The sequence below is a fragment of the Sapajus apella genome, unplaced genomic scaffold (assembly GCF_009761245.1).
Source record: "Sapajus apella isolate SASKATOON/1434 unplaced genomic scaffold, GSC_monkey_1.0 scaffold123, whole genome shotgun sequence".
NCBI lineage: Eukaryota > Metazoa > Chordata > Mammalia > Primates > Cebidae > Sapajus > Sapajus apella.
The window spans coordinates 77,816-93,626 of NW_022437063.1; the positions used below are offsets into that span (position 1 = coordinate 77,816).

The 15,811-nt window shown below is 54.0% G+C and overlaps 1 protein-coding gene across 3 annotated transcripts in view; it reads right to left on the bottom strand.

The window, feature by feature from the left end:
- LOC116538844 (NADH-cytochrome b5 reductase 3) overlaps window positions 1–13,858 on the bottom strand; it is a 30,036-nt gene extending 16,178 nt beyond the window's left edge. Inside the window, exon 1 of one of the 3 annotated variants that reach the window (XM_032261360.1) lies at window positions 13,713–13,858. In XM_032261360.1, coding sequence (XP_032117251.1) covers window positions 13,713–13,733 — 21 coding nt within the window. In that variant the 5' untranslated portion in view covers window positions 13,734–13,858. Of the gene's footprint in view, window positions 1–10,765; window positions 11,192–13,712 lie in introns of those variants that run through there. The other 2 variants (XM_032261361.1, XM_032261362.1) reach the window with 2 other exon arrangements.
- Window positions 13,859–15,811: the final 1,953 nt, after the last annotated feature.

Consider the following 15,811-nt stretch of genomic DNA (forward strand, 5'->3'; position numbering starts at 1 on the left):
ACGGAGTTTCACTCTTGTTGCCTAGGCTGCAGTGCAATGGCACAATCTTGGCTCACTGCAACCTCTGCCTCCCGGGTTCAAGTGATTCTCCTGCCTCAGCCTCCCAAGTAGTTGGGATTGCAGGCATGCGCCATCAAACCTGGCTAATTTTGTATTTTTAGTAGAGTCGGGGTTTCTCCATGTTGGTCAGGCTGGTCTTGAACTCCCAACCTCAGGTAATCCACCTACCTCAGCCTCCCAAAGTGTTGGGATTACAGGCGTGAGCCACCGCGCCTGGCTAGTAAAATTAACCTTGAGCATAATATATTTGTGCTCCAGCTGTCTCTTCCTTCCTTTAGTCAACTTCCCTGGTCTTATTAAGTGATGTCAAGTTCTAGCTCGATTTAGACAAAACAGACAAATAATAACCCCAACTCAGAATCTATCTGAAAGGCCTACACTGACCAAATGGCTCTATGGTACCTTTAAATCCAGCCCTGCCAGGCGCGATGGCTTATACCTGTAATCTCAGCACTTTGGGAGGCAGAGGCAGGTGGATCACCTGAGGTCAGGAGTTCAAGACTAGCCTGACCAACATGGAGAAACCCCATCTCTACTAAAAATACAAAATTAGCTGGGGGTGGTGGCACATGCCTGTAATCCCAGCTACTCGGGAAGCTGAGGCACGAGAATCGCTTGAACCCAGGAGGTGGAAGTTGTGATGAACCAAGATCACGCCACTGCACTCCAGCCTGGGCAACAAGAGCAAAACTCCATCTCCAAAAGAGAAAAATTCAGTCCCTTGTGGCCACTGGGACTGAAGCTCTCCTCTTTGGTCTCCCACAGAGCAAACTAGAACAAGCCAGTGAAGTTGGGTAAACTGAGCCACTTCCCACAAATGATATCCATGAGTGTCCCCGAGCCCCGGGGTTGTGCCGTCAGGTGTAAGGGGGAGCGAAGCACTGAGCCAGGCACTGGGAAGCTCACTGGCAGTGTGGCCCCGAGAAAGTCCCTTCCCCTCTCAACTAGACTGGACCAGGTGATCTGCAAGGCCCCCAGAGCTGAGACTTTACTGCTCAGATCACCAAGGCCTGCAGCCTGAGGGATGCCAGCACCACACAGGCACAGCCCTCGAAGCAACCCATGCGGTAGGCACTGACCACCACTTCACAGATGAGGAAACAGCCCAGAAAGGCAAAGTGACTCACCCAGACACACAGCTGGCAGGTGGGAAGCCAACCCAGAGTCCACCCACCCCTCAAACCACGCTGGGAAACCTCAGGCCCAACTGACCCTGCCACATGGCCCTGAGGGGCTGTTCCTTCCCAGCCCCTATCCCCCACATCTCAGCCTCACAACGGCCCTAAAACGGGGGCCGGGCATAGCGGCTCACACCTGTAATCCCAATACTCTGAGAGGCCAAGGCAGGCAAACAGCGTGAGCCCAGGGGTTCAAGGCCAGCCTGGGCAACATGGCGAAACTCCGTCTCTATTAAAAAAAAAAAAAAAACCTAAAAGTTGGTTAGAAAACCCGAATCCCTGGTGGAGCACAGTGGCTCATGCCTGTAATCCCAGCTACTCAGGTGGCTGAGGCAGGAAAATCGCTTGAATCTGGGAGAAGGAGGTTGCAGTGAGCCAAGATGGCACCAAAGCACTCCAGCCTGGGTGACAGTGCAAGACTCCATATCCAAAAAAAGAAAAAGGGCCAGGCATGGTAGATCACACCTACAATCCCAGCACTTTGGGAGGCCAAGGTAGCCGGATCACTTGAGGTCAGGAGCTCAAGATCAGCCTGGTCAACAAGGTGAAACCCTGTCTCTACCAAAAACACAAAAATTAGCCAGGTGTGGTGGCAGACGCCTGTAATCCCAGCTATTTGGGAGGCTGGAGCAGGAGAATCACTTGAACCTGGGAGGCAGAGGTTGCAGTGAGCTGAGATCGTGCCACTGCACTCTATCCTAGGCGACAGAGCAAGACTCGTCTCAAAAAAAAGGCGGGGGACAGGGGCGGTGGCTCATGTCTATAATCTCAGCACTTTAGGAGGCTGAGGCAGGTAGATAACCTGAGGTCAGGAGATCGAGACCAACCTGACCAACATGGAGAAACCCTGTCTCTACTAAAAAATACAAAAAATTAGCTGGGCGTGGTGGCAGGTGCCCATAATCCCAGCTACTCAGGAGGCTGAGACAGGAGAATCACTTAAACCTACGAGGTGGACGTTGTAGTGAGCAGAGATCACACCACTGCACTCTAGCCTGGATGGCAGAGTGAGACTCCACATCAAAAAAATAAATAAATAAATACAAATACAAAAATTAGCCAGGCGTGGTGGTAGTAGGTGCCTAAATCTCAGCTACTAAGGAGGATGAGGCATGAGAATCACTTGGGCCCAGGAGGCAGAGGTTGCAGTGAGCTGAGATTACACCACTTCACTCCTGCCTGGGAGACAGAGCAAGACTTCATCTCAAAAACCTCCCCACCCCGCAAAAAAAACACAAAAACTGCTGACAGCCTCTAGGAGCTGAAGGAGGTAGAAGGATCCTCCCCTACAGCACAGAGGGAGCAAAGCCCTGCCCTGCTGACACATGGATCTCAGACTTCTGGCCTCCAGAACTGTAAGAGAATAAGGTTCTGTTGTCTTCAGCTGCCTGGGGTGTGGAAAATTTGTTATGGCAGCCCTGGTAAACTAGAGGCCAAAGAGACAGAATGACTGACTCCAGCCTGTGGAGTGATCACTCCCAGTGATTAGCACCGGGCCAGGAAAAAATTGTTACAAAGGACAATACTGAGACAAATGATGAAATCTGGCCAGCTGACCAACATGGAGAAACCCCGTCTCTACTAAAACTCCAAAAATTAGCTGGGTGTGGTGGCACATGCCTGTAATCCCAGCTACCTGGGGGGCTGAGGCAGGAGAATCGCTTCAACCCAGGAGGCGGAGGTTACAGTGAGCCTAGATCACACCACTGCACTCCAGCCTGGGCGACAACAGTAAGACTCCGTCTCAAAAAAAAAAAAAAAACATTTTAGTAAGGCTTGTGGATTCGATAATGGCGCTATATCAATGTTACTTTCCTGATAATTATCCTGTGGTTACACAAAATAATGTCCTTGTTCTTGGAAGATATACACTGAAATATTTAGGGGCAAAGGGGCAACTTACTGTCCAATGGTTGAAAATACAGACACAGTTGACCCTTGAACAACATGGGTTGGAAATGCGTGTTCACTTATACAAGGATCTTCTTCCGCCTCTGCCACCAGAGACAGCAAGGCCACCTCTCCCTCCTCCTCAGCCTACTCAACGTGAGAACAAGGATAAAGACCTTTATGATGATCTGCCTCATCTTAATGAATAGTAAATATGTTTTCTCTTCCTCATGATTTTTTTTTTTTTTTTTTTTTAGACGGGGTTTCACCATGTTGGTCAGGCTGGTCTCGAACTCCCGACCTCAGGTGATCCGCCCGCCTTGGCCTCCAAAGTGCTTGGATTATGGGCGTGAGCCACCACACCCGGTCTCTTCCTCATGATTTTTAAAATAACATTTTTCTCTAATTTTACTTTACTATAAAAATGTTGTATATATACCAGGCGTGGTGGCTCACACCGGTAATCCCAGCACTTTAGGGTCACCTGAGGTCAGTAGTGAGAGACCAGCCTGGCCAACATGGTGAAACCATTGTCTCTACTAAAAATACAAAAAAATTAGCTGAGCGTCGTGGCGTGCGCCTGTAATCCCAGCTACTTGGGAGGCTGAGGCAGGAGAATTGTTTGAACCCAGGAGGTGAAGGTTGCAGTGAGCCGAGATTACACCGCTGCACTCCAGCCTGGGCAACAGAGCGAGACTCTGTCTCAAAAAAAAAAGAAAAAAGAAAAAAATAATATATACACACACACACATATATATATATATATATATATATATATACACACACACACACACATAATACAAATATACAAACGTGTTACTGGTGAGGCTTCTAGTCAATAGTATATTAGTGCTAAGGTTTTGGGGAAATCAGAGGTTATACATGGATTTTTTTTGACAGGTCTAGCCCAGGATGGAGTGCAGTGCAGTGGCGTGATCCTGGCTCCCTGCAACCTCCACCTACTGGGCTCAGGTGATTCTCCTGCCTCTACCTCCCAAGTAGCTGAGATTACAGGCGCACATCACCACACACAGCCAATTTTTGTGTATTGTTCTTTTTGAGACAGAGTCTGGCTCTGCCGCCCAGGCTGGAGTGCAATAGCAAGAATTCAGTTCACTGCAACCCCGCCGCCCCGGCTTAATGAACTCTCCTGCCTCAGCCTCCAGAGTAGCTGGGATTACAGGCACCTGCTGCCATGCCCAGCTAATTTTTGATGAGTAGAGACGGGGTTTCACCAGGTTAGCCAGGCTGGTCTCGAACATCTGACCTCAGGTGATCTGCCCACCTCAGCCTCCTGCAGTGCTGGCGTGAGCCACCTTGCCCGGCCAATTTTTGTATTTTTAGTAGATCCAGGGTTTCACCACATTGGCCAGGCTGGTCACGAACTCCTGACCTCAAGTGATCCGCCTGCCTTGGCCTCCCACAGTGCTGGGATTACCCGCAAAAGCCTCCATGCCGGCCTTTTCAACTGCACAGTCAGCCCCTAACCCCTGTGTCATTCAAGCATCCACTGAATGTATATGCACACATGTAGTGTCTAGTATATCTAATATATATTAGATACATGCTGTATAGAGAGAAATAAAGCAAATGATAACATTAGGTACATCTGGGTAAAGCGTACATAGATTTGTTGCTGGGCACGGTGGCTCACGCCTGTAATCCCAGCACTTTGGGAGGCCGAGGCGGGTGGATCACGAGGTCAAGAGCTCGAGACCATCCTGGTCACATGGTGAAACCCCGTCTCTACTAAAAATACAAAACATTAGCTGGGCATGGTGGCGCGTGCCTGTAATCCCAGCTATCGAGGAGGCTGAGGCAGGAGAATTGCCTGAACCCAGGAGGCGGAGGTTGCAGTGAGCCGAGATCTCACCATTGCACTCCAGCCTGGGTAACAAGAGCGAAACTCCGTCTCAAAAAAAAAAAAAAAAAAAAAAAGAGATTTGTTATCTTTTTGTCAGGGTCTCACTTGGTCGCCCAGGCTGGACTTCAGGGGCATCATCTCGGCTCACTGTAGCCTTGACCTCTTGTACTAAAGCAATCCTCCAACCTCACTCCCCGAAGTAACTGGGGCTACAGGCACGTGCCACCAGGCCTTGCTAATTGTTTTGTATTTTGTGTAGGGACGCGATTTCACGATGTTGCCCAGGCTAGTCTCAGAATCCTGAGCTCAAGTGATCCGCCAGCCTCAGTCTTCCAAGTGCTAGAATTACAGGTGTTAAGCCACCGTGTCCAGCCCATAAAAGCTCTTTTACAGTAACTTTGAAGCTATTTCAAAATAAAAAGTGTGTGAAGCCCATACTGGTAGTTCAACTAGAGAGGCTGAGAACCCAAAGTTCACAGAAAACACAGGCTCTCAGGAGAGCTTTGCACCACTTATTTACACACCCTCTCAACATCAAGGTATACCTCCCCAGCTACAGTTCTCTCGGTCAACGTGCACGTGTGTTCTCTTCTTATCATTACTCTACAAGTTCTCTTTTCACCCTGACTGCCAGGAAGCTCAGAAACAAGTTCCTTGCAAGCATGCAGTTTGCTCTGCTTCCTTGTGGGATCTGGTATGGGCCTCTTGAGGTAGTGTATCCTGCAGAACACAGACTACAAATGCCCCTGCTCCATCCGGGGACAGGGATGCTCCTTACCTCTCAAGGCCTAGCCCCACTGCCCCTCCCCTTCTGGAACCCTACCAGGACTCCCTACTCTCCAACAACTCTGGGAGGATGCTCTGGAGGAACCCTGTGTCCTGTTTGTAGAAGGCAAGGGCCACTGCCTGGCCCATCTCTCTCTCTCAGGAGCTATGAGACAAGATGAGGGGGCGCCCACGTCATGTAGGGGCCTATAACCTGGGTAGTGCCGGTCACACTTAGGAGCTTTCCCTGCCACCCTCATGGGGCCTCTAACACCTGAGAGGTGGAATAGCCAAGTGAAGGAAGGACAGGGGTGCTACAACCTCACACCAGGCCTGGCCCCTGCCCCCAAACCGGCCCAGCAGCTCCAAGCTGCCCGGCTACAGTTACAGGCCTTTTGTTGGACTCAAAACAAAATGCCTCTCTCCCAGGCAGGGCCTCCACGCTGGGTGCAGCTGAGGCCACCCTCCATGGGGCCCTTGGTATTTGGCCCATGGGTCTAAAGGAAGGGCTGTGGGTGTCTAGCCCACCCCCACCAATGCCCAGGGCCACCCAGCTCAGGTCTCTGGCCACCACCCATTTAATCAGCATGGCCCAGGTGTGTCACCCATCCCGGGCCTCCTTTAAGGCCCTGGCTGGCAGCCGTGGACTTGGATTAGAGACCAGGGTTTGAGTCCCAGCTCAGGACAGCAAGAGAGTCGCTTCACCTCCCCAGGCCCACCTGGAGGATGAAGAGGGTGGGAGGAAGGAGGCACACAGGGACCAAAGCCCTTGAGCTGGCACTGCTCCGAGTAGGGCCGTGGGCTTCCCGGGACATTCCCCACCTCAACCCTAGGCTGCAGGCAGTGATCAGCAGCAGCACACGTGAAACAAAGGCCAGGAAAGGGGAGTGACCTGCCCTGAGTGACACCAAAGCCGGCCCTCCAAGCACCCTCAGCACATGACACTGTTATCTGTCCCTCAGATAGATTAAGTGATTTGCCAAGGTCATGCAGCCACAGGGGGTGGGCCAGGATTGGACTCCAGGCCTGTCCAGGCCAAAGCCCTGCTCTTCCCAGGGCAGGTGCCCTCTCTGTGCTCCAGTCACAGAGCCCACAGCCCAAGTCTAATATCCTACCTCCCACAGTGAGGCATGAGTACCTGCCTCCAGCGCCGGGGGCCCCACACCAACAGGTGGCTCCACCCCCTCCTCAAATACCCACTATAGCTCCCCACTGCCTACCTGAAGGCACCCTCTCTATGGCCCCAACTCTGGACTCACCTCCTCCCAGCTCTCTGCTCTCTCAACATCAAGCTCACCTTGCTTTAGGTGTTTGCCTCTCTCTCTTCTCAGCCCTAAATGCCCTTGCACTGTGCTCATCCAACCAGCAAACTCCTATTCGTCCATCAGAGCCCAGCTCAAACATCAAATCTTCCTGAATGAGCCCTTCCCAAGCTAACCAGGCCCTTTGGTAGACTTTTCACAGCCCCGGTCCCCTCTGGAATCTCCCTGGGGTGAAGGCCATTCCGATGATTCCTGTGCTATCGATGATTCCTGTGCTATCGATGATTCCTGTGCTATTGATGATTCCTGTGCTATCGATGATTCCTGTGCTATCGAAGATTCCTGTGCTATCGATGATTCCTGTGCTATCGAAGATTCCTGTGCTATCGATGATTCCTGTGCTATCGATGATTCCTGTGCTATCGAAGATTCCTGTGCTATCGAAGATTCCTGTGCTATCGATGATTCCTGTGCTATCGAAGATTCCTGTGCTATGGACTCCTCCCTCAGTCACAGAAACCACACCCATGGGGAACAGACTCTAGGGGAAAAGTTGGCTCAAGTTACATTTGCAGGAAATGACCATTGTTGGGAGCCCTGGAAACGAACTTGAATGACATGAGGAGCTGGAGCTGTGCTTGGTGCTCCCTGGAGTTCTATCTTCCCAGCCCAGCTGTGTCAGTACACAGCCCAGCACAAGGCCCCTCGGAGGGCAGCTGGCTTCACAGGCTGCCAGCCACCTTCCCCCGTTTCCTCCCTGGCCCTCCCACAGTGGCGCAAGGTAGGAACAACTATGTTCCCCATGTGACAAATGAGGGGACAAACGCAGCTCAGGGAGCCCCAGAGTGGAGCCTGGGCTTTAGTTTCTGATTTTCCATTGGTATCCCACATCCCTCACTTGCCCTAAACGTAAACCCACGGACGTGAGCCTGGGGGAGTGCTGGGCCAAGAAAAAGACACCTATGTGTTAGTGGCCCCGACAGCAAGTCCCCGAATGTGGGCCTCCGCCCTTGCACAGACCTTGCTCCAACCCCAGGCGCCAGCTCCCCATGAATATCCAGAGGTGGCCCTGGAGTACACCCTGGGATCTGTCGTCACCACTGTATCCCCAACACTCCACGCAGAAAGCACTCAAGAAATATTCATGGAATGAATTTGTGGCGGACAACAGACTCCCGCCCTCCCGGTCTTTTTATTTTGTTTAGAAGTTTCCAGAACCAAGAAAAGAGCCCAGACTCCTGGGTGAGGGCGGGGCACAACCTATCCTGTTTGTCAGAAAACGCTGTTTGCCCTCCAAGAGCACCGGCCTCAGAGGTGGGCTTAGGATCCAGCTGCAGGTGGTTTCCGGGCCTGTTCCACACCCGGAGAGGACACGCGCAGCTCCCGGGGCTGAACTGGGTGTCAGGCACTGCTCAGAAGGCCTGGCTCACTGTGGGCAGCCGATGAGTGTCAGGGGCCTTCCTTCCAGTGTCCCTCCCAAGGGGCTGCCAGGAGCCAGGCTCCTGTCACCTCCTTCAGTCGTCAAGCCTGTTCCTGACTCCTCCCACTTCAGGTGAGGAAACCAAGCCTCAGGGGACAGACCTGAGCCTGGGGACACCTCCTGGTCACTAAAGAGAGGGGATGGGCTTTTTTTTTTTTTTTTTTGAGATGGGGTTTTGCTCTGTTGCCAGACTGGAGTGCAGTGGCATGATCTCGGCTCACCCCAACCTCCGCCTCCTGGGTTCAAGCGATTCTCCTGCCCCAGCCTCCCGAGTAGCTGGGATCACAGGCATGCGCCACCATGCCCAGCTAACTTTTTGTATTTTTAGTAGAGATGGGGTTTCACCATGTTGGCCAGGATGGTCACAGTCTCCTGATTTATTTTTATTTATTTTTTTTTTAAATGAGTCTTGCTCTGTTGCTCTGGATGGAGTGCAGTGGCATGATCTTGGCTCACTGCAACCACCACTTCCCAGGTTCAAGTAATTCTCTGCCTCAGCCTCCCAAGTAGCTGGGATTACAGGCGCCCGCCACTGCCACCACACCGGCTAATTTTTGTATTTTTAGTAGAGACAGGGTTTCACCATCTTGGCCAGACTGGTCTTGAGCTCCTGACCTCATGATGGGGTGGGCTGTTTGTTTGTTTTAGATTTAAAAGCACTTAATGACATAGCATATAGTTAACAGGGCAAAAGTTGAGAGGTACAGGTCACGTGGCTGGGTGCCAAGCCTGAGCAACCACCTCCGGGTTCAGGCCCAGCCTCTGAAGTTCATTCCCATCCATATCATTTTGATTGCTCAGTAAGATAAAACTTTGTCATTCGCAATAGTTACAGTAACAGAGAAATGCACACTACGTATCAAATAGTAAGGAAATGAAGCAAATTGTAACACAGTGTGGCAATGCAAGAGCAAATAACCATTGGAGGAACGTGCCTTTGTCCAGTAAACCCTGCAGTTTCAGGGGTGGACTTTTTATAGGTACAAGCTGTTATCTGGGGAGGCAGCGAAGGGCAGACCATCACCATGCCCAATGCAGGGGACACAAGCCAGGAGGCCCCACCCGAGTTCAAGCCAATGAGGGAGACAGATGCACCACGGCCAGGAGCAGCGGAGGGGCAAAGGGTTCACCTCCTGAAAGCTACAGGCCCTGCCAGACTCACAAGGTGGGTGTACTCTCTTCCCACCAGCATGGGCTGGAATGGGGTCTGCCCCAACCCCCAGCACTGGCAACACCCCCATCTCCACCAGTAGTGGGCCAAGTAAACAGGAGGCAGATGGCTGAGCCCAAGGTCCTGCCCCTGTGCCTCCTCAGCCGTGCTGTGTGCACACTTACACACACACATACACACACACATACAGATATCACCTCACCCCAGCCACCCTGGGGGCTCAGGGCACGGCTGCCTCCCGGGCCCTCACCTAATGCCCACAAGCCATGCTCTGCCCCACCAGGGAATCCACCACCCTCGGCTCTCCTTGCCTCTAATAACATAGAGCGGAAGAGGGACACAGGGTGGCAGAGTTTTAAGGAGCCCCCACCTCACCCACCATAGCTGAGGGGCTGCATAGCTCTGCTCCCTGCTCTTAGAATGCCCTGCTCAGTAGGCCAGGCACGGTGGCTCACGCCTGTAATCCAGCGCTTTGGAGGCCAAGGCGGGCGGATCACCTGAGGTCGGGAGTTCAAGACCAGCCTGACCAACATGGAGAAACCCCGTCTTTAAAAATAAAAATAAGCCGGGTGCGGTGGCTCAAGCCTGTAATCCCAGCACTTTGGGAGGCCGAGGCGGGTGGATCACGAGGTCAAGAGATCAAGACCATCCTGGTCAACATGGTGAAACCCCGTCTCTACTAAAAATACAAAACATTAGCTGGGCATGGTGGTGCGTGCCTGTAATCCCAGCTACTCAGGAGGCTGAGGCAGGAGAATTGCCTGAACCCAGGAGGCGGAGGTTGCGGTGAGCCGAGATCGCGCCATTGCACTCCAGCCTGGGTGACAAAAGCGAAACTCCGTCTCAAAAAAAAAAATAAAAATAAAAATAAAAATAAATAAAAATTAAAAAAAAAAAAAACCCAGAAAAAGAATGCCCTGCTCAGCTGCCCACCTCTGGAATTCCCCACTGGGACCGTGGCCTCCACTCTGCCCAGGCCAGGTTTGGGGTGGGCAGAGAGAGCTGCCAGGACCCCCAACCTGGCAGGCCCAGTTCTCCCCAGGTGCCAGCTCCCTGCCCTGGAGCTTAGACAAGCCAGTCAGGTGACTTGCTTACCTGTCCCCCTGCCTGCCCGCCAGTGGTCCCACCAGAATCTGAGCGGCACCTCCCTCCTAGTCCTGTTCTAAGTGGGAAGAAGTGGGCGGGAGTGCAGGAAGTCCTGCAGTGGGGGGCTGTGGCTGGGCTGGGAACTGTGAGGGAAGGGAACCCAGCAGGAGGAGCAGCTGGACACAGAGCTGGGATCTGGGCCACCAACTAAGCTTGGGGCTGCCAGGGACAGTAGGAAAACCCAGCAGACTCTACCTGTCAGTCCATCAGGGTCGCTGAGCACTCACGGCAGGGCAGGGAGGCAGGGGAACTACAGTCCAGGATGGCAGGCCAAGCCCCAGCATTTCCCCAGAGTGGCTGGCAGAGTCCAGGGCCAAACCCAGGCCTGGATCCCCCAAAGTATTGGGAGAGGCCTCCCACAGGGCCTGCACATCCCAGATAAGACACCTAGTGCACCAGGCCCCCAGCCAGCCTCCTGCAGACTGTAGGGAGCCCTTGAGCCAGGAGGCCTGGCTCAGAGTGTGCTGGGGACATTCTGGGCCAAGCAGGGATCCCAGCAGCACCCACAAAGGAAATCCCCACCTGACTCCCAGACAGGGCTCTGCCCCTCACAGAGGACGGCTCAGCCATTCAACAGAAATGTATGGAACGAGGCCAGGCACAGTGGTTCACACCTGTAATCCCAGCACTCTGGGGGACCAAGCGGGAGGATCACTTGAGCTCAGGAGTTTGTGACAAGCCTGGGCAACATAGTGAGACCTTGTCACTATTAAAAATCCAAAAAATCTCAAGCCTGTAATCCCAGCACTTTGGGAGGCCGAGGCGGGTGGATCATGAGGTCAAGAGATCGAGACCATCCTGGTCAACATGGTGAAACCCCGTCTCTACTAAAAATACAAAAAATTAGCTGGGCATGGTGGTGCGTGCCTGTAATCCCAGCTACTCAGGAGGCTAAGGCAGGAGAATTGCCTGAACCCAGGAGGCGGAGGTTGCGGTGAGCCAAGATCGCGCCATTGCACTCCAGCCTGGGTAACAAGAGCGAAATTCCGTCTTAAAAAAAAAAAAAAAAAAAAAAAAAAAATCCAAAAAATTAGGCTAGGCATGGTGGCTCACTCCCAGCATTTTGGGAGGCTGAGGCAGGTGGATCACCTGAGGTCAGGCGTTCCAGACCAGGCTGGCCAACATGGCAAAGCCCTATGTCTACTACAAGTACAAAAATTAGCTGTGTGTGGTGGTGAGTGCATATTAATCCCCGCTACTTGGGAGGCTGAGGCAGGAGAATCGCCTGAGCCCAGGAAGTGGAGGTTGTGGTGAGCTGAGATCACACCCTGCAGAGGGCACCTACTCAGTCAACTGTGACCTGATGGGCATGGGGAGGCTGGCACAGGAGGAATCAGCCCAGCACTTCTACACCTCCATACCTGGCATCTGCCACTTGGAGGGCGTTCTGGTGACAGAGTAAGACTCCGTCTCAAAAACAAAAAAATCAGCTGGAGATGTTGGTGCATGCCTACAGTCCCAGCTACTCAGGAGGCTGAGGTAGAAGGATCATTTACTGTACACAAGAGGTTGAGACTGCAGTGAGCTATGATCGAGCCAGTGCACTACAGTCTGGGTGAGAGATCCTGTCTCAAAAAGAAAAAAACAAAAAGAAATGTATGGAGCAGCCAGGTGCTGAGCACACCATGGCCATAAATCCAAGCCCCAGCTGGGTGGTTAGGAGCACCACCAAAAACAGCAGGGAAGGGCGGGGTGGAGACCAGGGGAGGCTCTAGCGACACAGGACATTTCAACAAAAAAGGAGGCAGGTGCTTTCTGGGGAAAAATGGGCATGGAGGCTAGCGTGGTGCCCACGGGTTCACCTGGGGTCTGAACATCCTCGAGTTCTGGATTGGGACACACTTTACTGAACAACCGTCAAAGCCAAGAGGCCTTTTGCCTGGCTCCCCTAGGAGGAGCCTCCAGCGCCTGAGGGAGGACCTAGGTGCCCTCCAAGTGGCAGATGCCAGGTATGGAGGTGTAGAAGTGCTGGGCTGATTCCTCCTGTGCCAGCCTCCCCATGCCCATCAGGTCACAGTTGACTGAGTAGGTGCCCTCTGCAGCTGCAGCCTCCATGTGACCACACAAACACAAGCCTCCAGCCCCATAAGGGTCCACTTTTGAGAAACTGGAGAGAGGTGGCCTGACGGGAAGGGAAAGTGTCTCTAGGCCAGCCCAGAAGTGACAGCAGCAGAGTGGACTTTGAAACCCCACGGAACTGGCTCCCTAGGGCGGGGGCGCTGTGGGACACTGGCTAAGCCTAACTTGCAAATCCCCATCTGGGAAATGGAGCGAACAGCGCTGACACCACAAAGTGTGAGGTCCCCAGCAAAGCTTGCAGGGTGAGTGGGAGCCTGGCCTTGCCGGCAACCGGGCCCACTGCGCATTGGGAGGACGCCCCAGTGTCACGGGGTTTCTGTTCCTTGTTGCTAAAACGTGCAAAACCCTCTGACGCTGTCACATTGGCCATTCACATACTGCCGGACACACTTACACACCAGCACACGCTGCCACACCCGCCCTTCGCACCCACCGTCACACTCACACTTCCACTCACAGTCGTGTGGACTCACTCACACGCCCGCTCACACCCACAACTACGGGTCCCTCCCGCAGCCAAGGCTCCGCGGCGGCCAGGGCGGGGCCCGGGTGCTCCCAGGTGCTGGGTTCTGGCGCGCCCCCCCAGGCAGGAGGACTGGGTCCCCGCCACCGACGCCCGGGCCCTGAGTCGCGGTCACCACGGCTCGCCCGGGCCGGGGAGGGGTCGGACGGAGGAGTGGGTGCGGCCGGGTGGGGTGGGGTGGGGCTGGGTGCGGCCGGGGTCCCCCGCCCCCTCCCGCAGGCCGGCCAGCCCCCTCGCCGCCGGGTCCCCGTCCCTCGCGACGCCCCGCGGCCCCGGCGCCCCCTCCCCACCTACCGTGCTTAGCTTAGCCCCCATGGTGACCCCGCGCTGCACTCGCTACGCCGCCGCAGCCGACACTGTCGCGCCCCGGCCAGCGTCACCCCGGAGCAGGGGCGGGGCCGAGGGGGCGGGTGCGCGCGGGGGGCGGGCGCGGGGGGCGGGCGCGGGGGCGGGGACCGGGGAACCGGGGATGCTTGGAGCTCTCCGGCCGGTGTGCGGCCCCGCGCGGGACGCTGGCCTTTTTGGGCCTCGTCTGCCGCCGTAAAGGAAGCAAGATGGCGCCCCCCAAATGGGAGCGAGAAGAAGAGGCCTCGGAGCCCGCGGGGGCCGCCCCGCCTGGCCTGGCCTGTGCCTGCAGCTGCTCAGTGCGGCCCTTCCCCGGGCCTTTGAACTTGCAGTTCCCTGGGCAGCCCTGTCGGGCCGGCCCGTGCTGATTGCTCACGTCCCAGGTCAAATGCTGCGGCCTCAGCACGGCCCGCGCGGTGCCTCCTTCCCCGCGGCGCCTCCCCTCCCCACCCTTTGGTCCCATTGTGGTCTTTGTCCCACTTAGCTGAGTGCCTCCTGCGTGTTTCCCCCACTCCCACCCCATCCCAGTGGACTGTGGGCTCCCTGAGGGCAGGGCCCGGAATGATTTGAAGTCCCTTACATGCCAGGAGCCTAGCCTATGGTAGGTGCTAAATAAATACTTTACAGGGTCTCAGTCTTGACCAGGCTGGAATGCAGGAGCCTGATCACAGCTCACTTTAGCCTCAATTTCCCAGGCTCAAGTATTCCTCCTGCCTCAGCCTCCTGAGTAGCAAGGGCTACAGGCATGTACACCACGTCTAGCTAATTTATTTATTTATTTATTTATTTTGAGACGGAGTTTCGCTGTTGTTACCCAGGCCGGAGTGCAATGGTGCGATCTCGGCTCACCGCCACCTCCGCCTCCTGGGTTCAAGCAATTCTCCTGCCTCAGCCTCCCGAGTAGCTGCGACTACAGGCACGCGCCACTATGCCCAGCTAATTTTTGTATTTTTAGTAGAGACGGGGTTTCACCATGTTGACCAGGATGGTCTCGATCTCTTGACCTCATGATCCACCCATCTCAGCCTCCCAAAGTGCTGGAATTACAGGCATGAGCCACTGTGCTTGGCCATTTTTGTATTTTTTGTAGAGACAGGTTTCACTATGTTGGCCAGGCTGGTCTGGAACTCTTGGGTTCAAGTGATCCTCCCACCTCGGCCTCGCAAAGTGCCAGGATTACAGGCATAAGCCATGACAACCACCCAAAATACTTGTTGAATGGGTGAATTTGACAGACAGTGGGCACCTTCTCCTGCTTTATTTTCCTTCTTATACCCGAATTAATAATGATTATCATGGCTCTGAACGTGTGATGTTAAGAGTTTCTTCTTGTGAAATTTTTTGTTTGTTCGTTTTTTGTTTTGAGACAGGGTCTCACTCTGTTGCCCAGGCTGGAGTGCACTAGTATCATTACAGCTCACTGCAGCCTGGACCTCCCAGGTCTCAGATGATCCCCCCACCTCAGACTCCCAAGTAGCTGGAACTACAGGCTCGCACCACGATGCACCAGCACGCCCAAATAGTTTGTTGTTGTTGCTGTTGTTGGTAAAGGTGGGGTTTTCCCGTGTTGCCCTAGCTGGTCTTGAACCTCTGGGTGCAAGTGATCCTCCCACCTCAGCCTCCCAAAGTGCTGGGATTACAGGTGTGAGCCTCCAACGCCTGGCTTCCTTGTGAAATGTGGAGGTGACTAAGCTGGCTGTCCCCTTTCAATCATCCCTGAGTTGTAAAGAATTCCCACACATGGCTGGGCGCGGTGGCTCAAGCCTGTAATCCCAGCACTGTGGGAGGCCAAGGCGGGTGGATCACGAGGTCAATAGATCGAGACCATCCTGGTCAACATGGTGAAACCTCGTCTCTACTAAAAATACAAAACATTAGCTGGGCATGGTGGTGCGTGCCTGTAATCCCAGCGACTCAGGAGGCTGAGGCAGGAGAACTGCCTGAACCCAGGAGGCGGAGGTTGCGGTGAGCCGGGATCGCGCCATTGCACTCCAGCCTGGGTAACAAGAGCGAAACTCCGTCTACAAAAAAAAAAAAAAAAAAAAGAA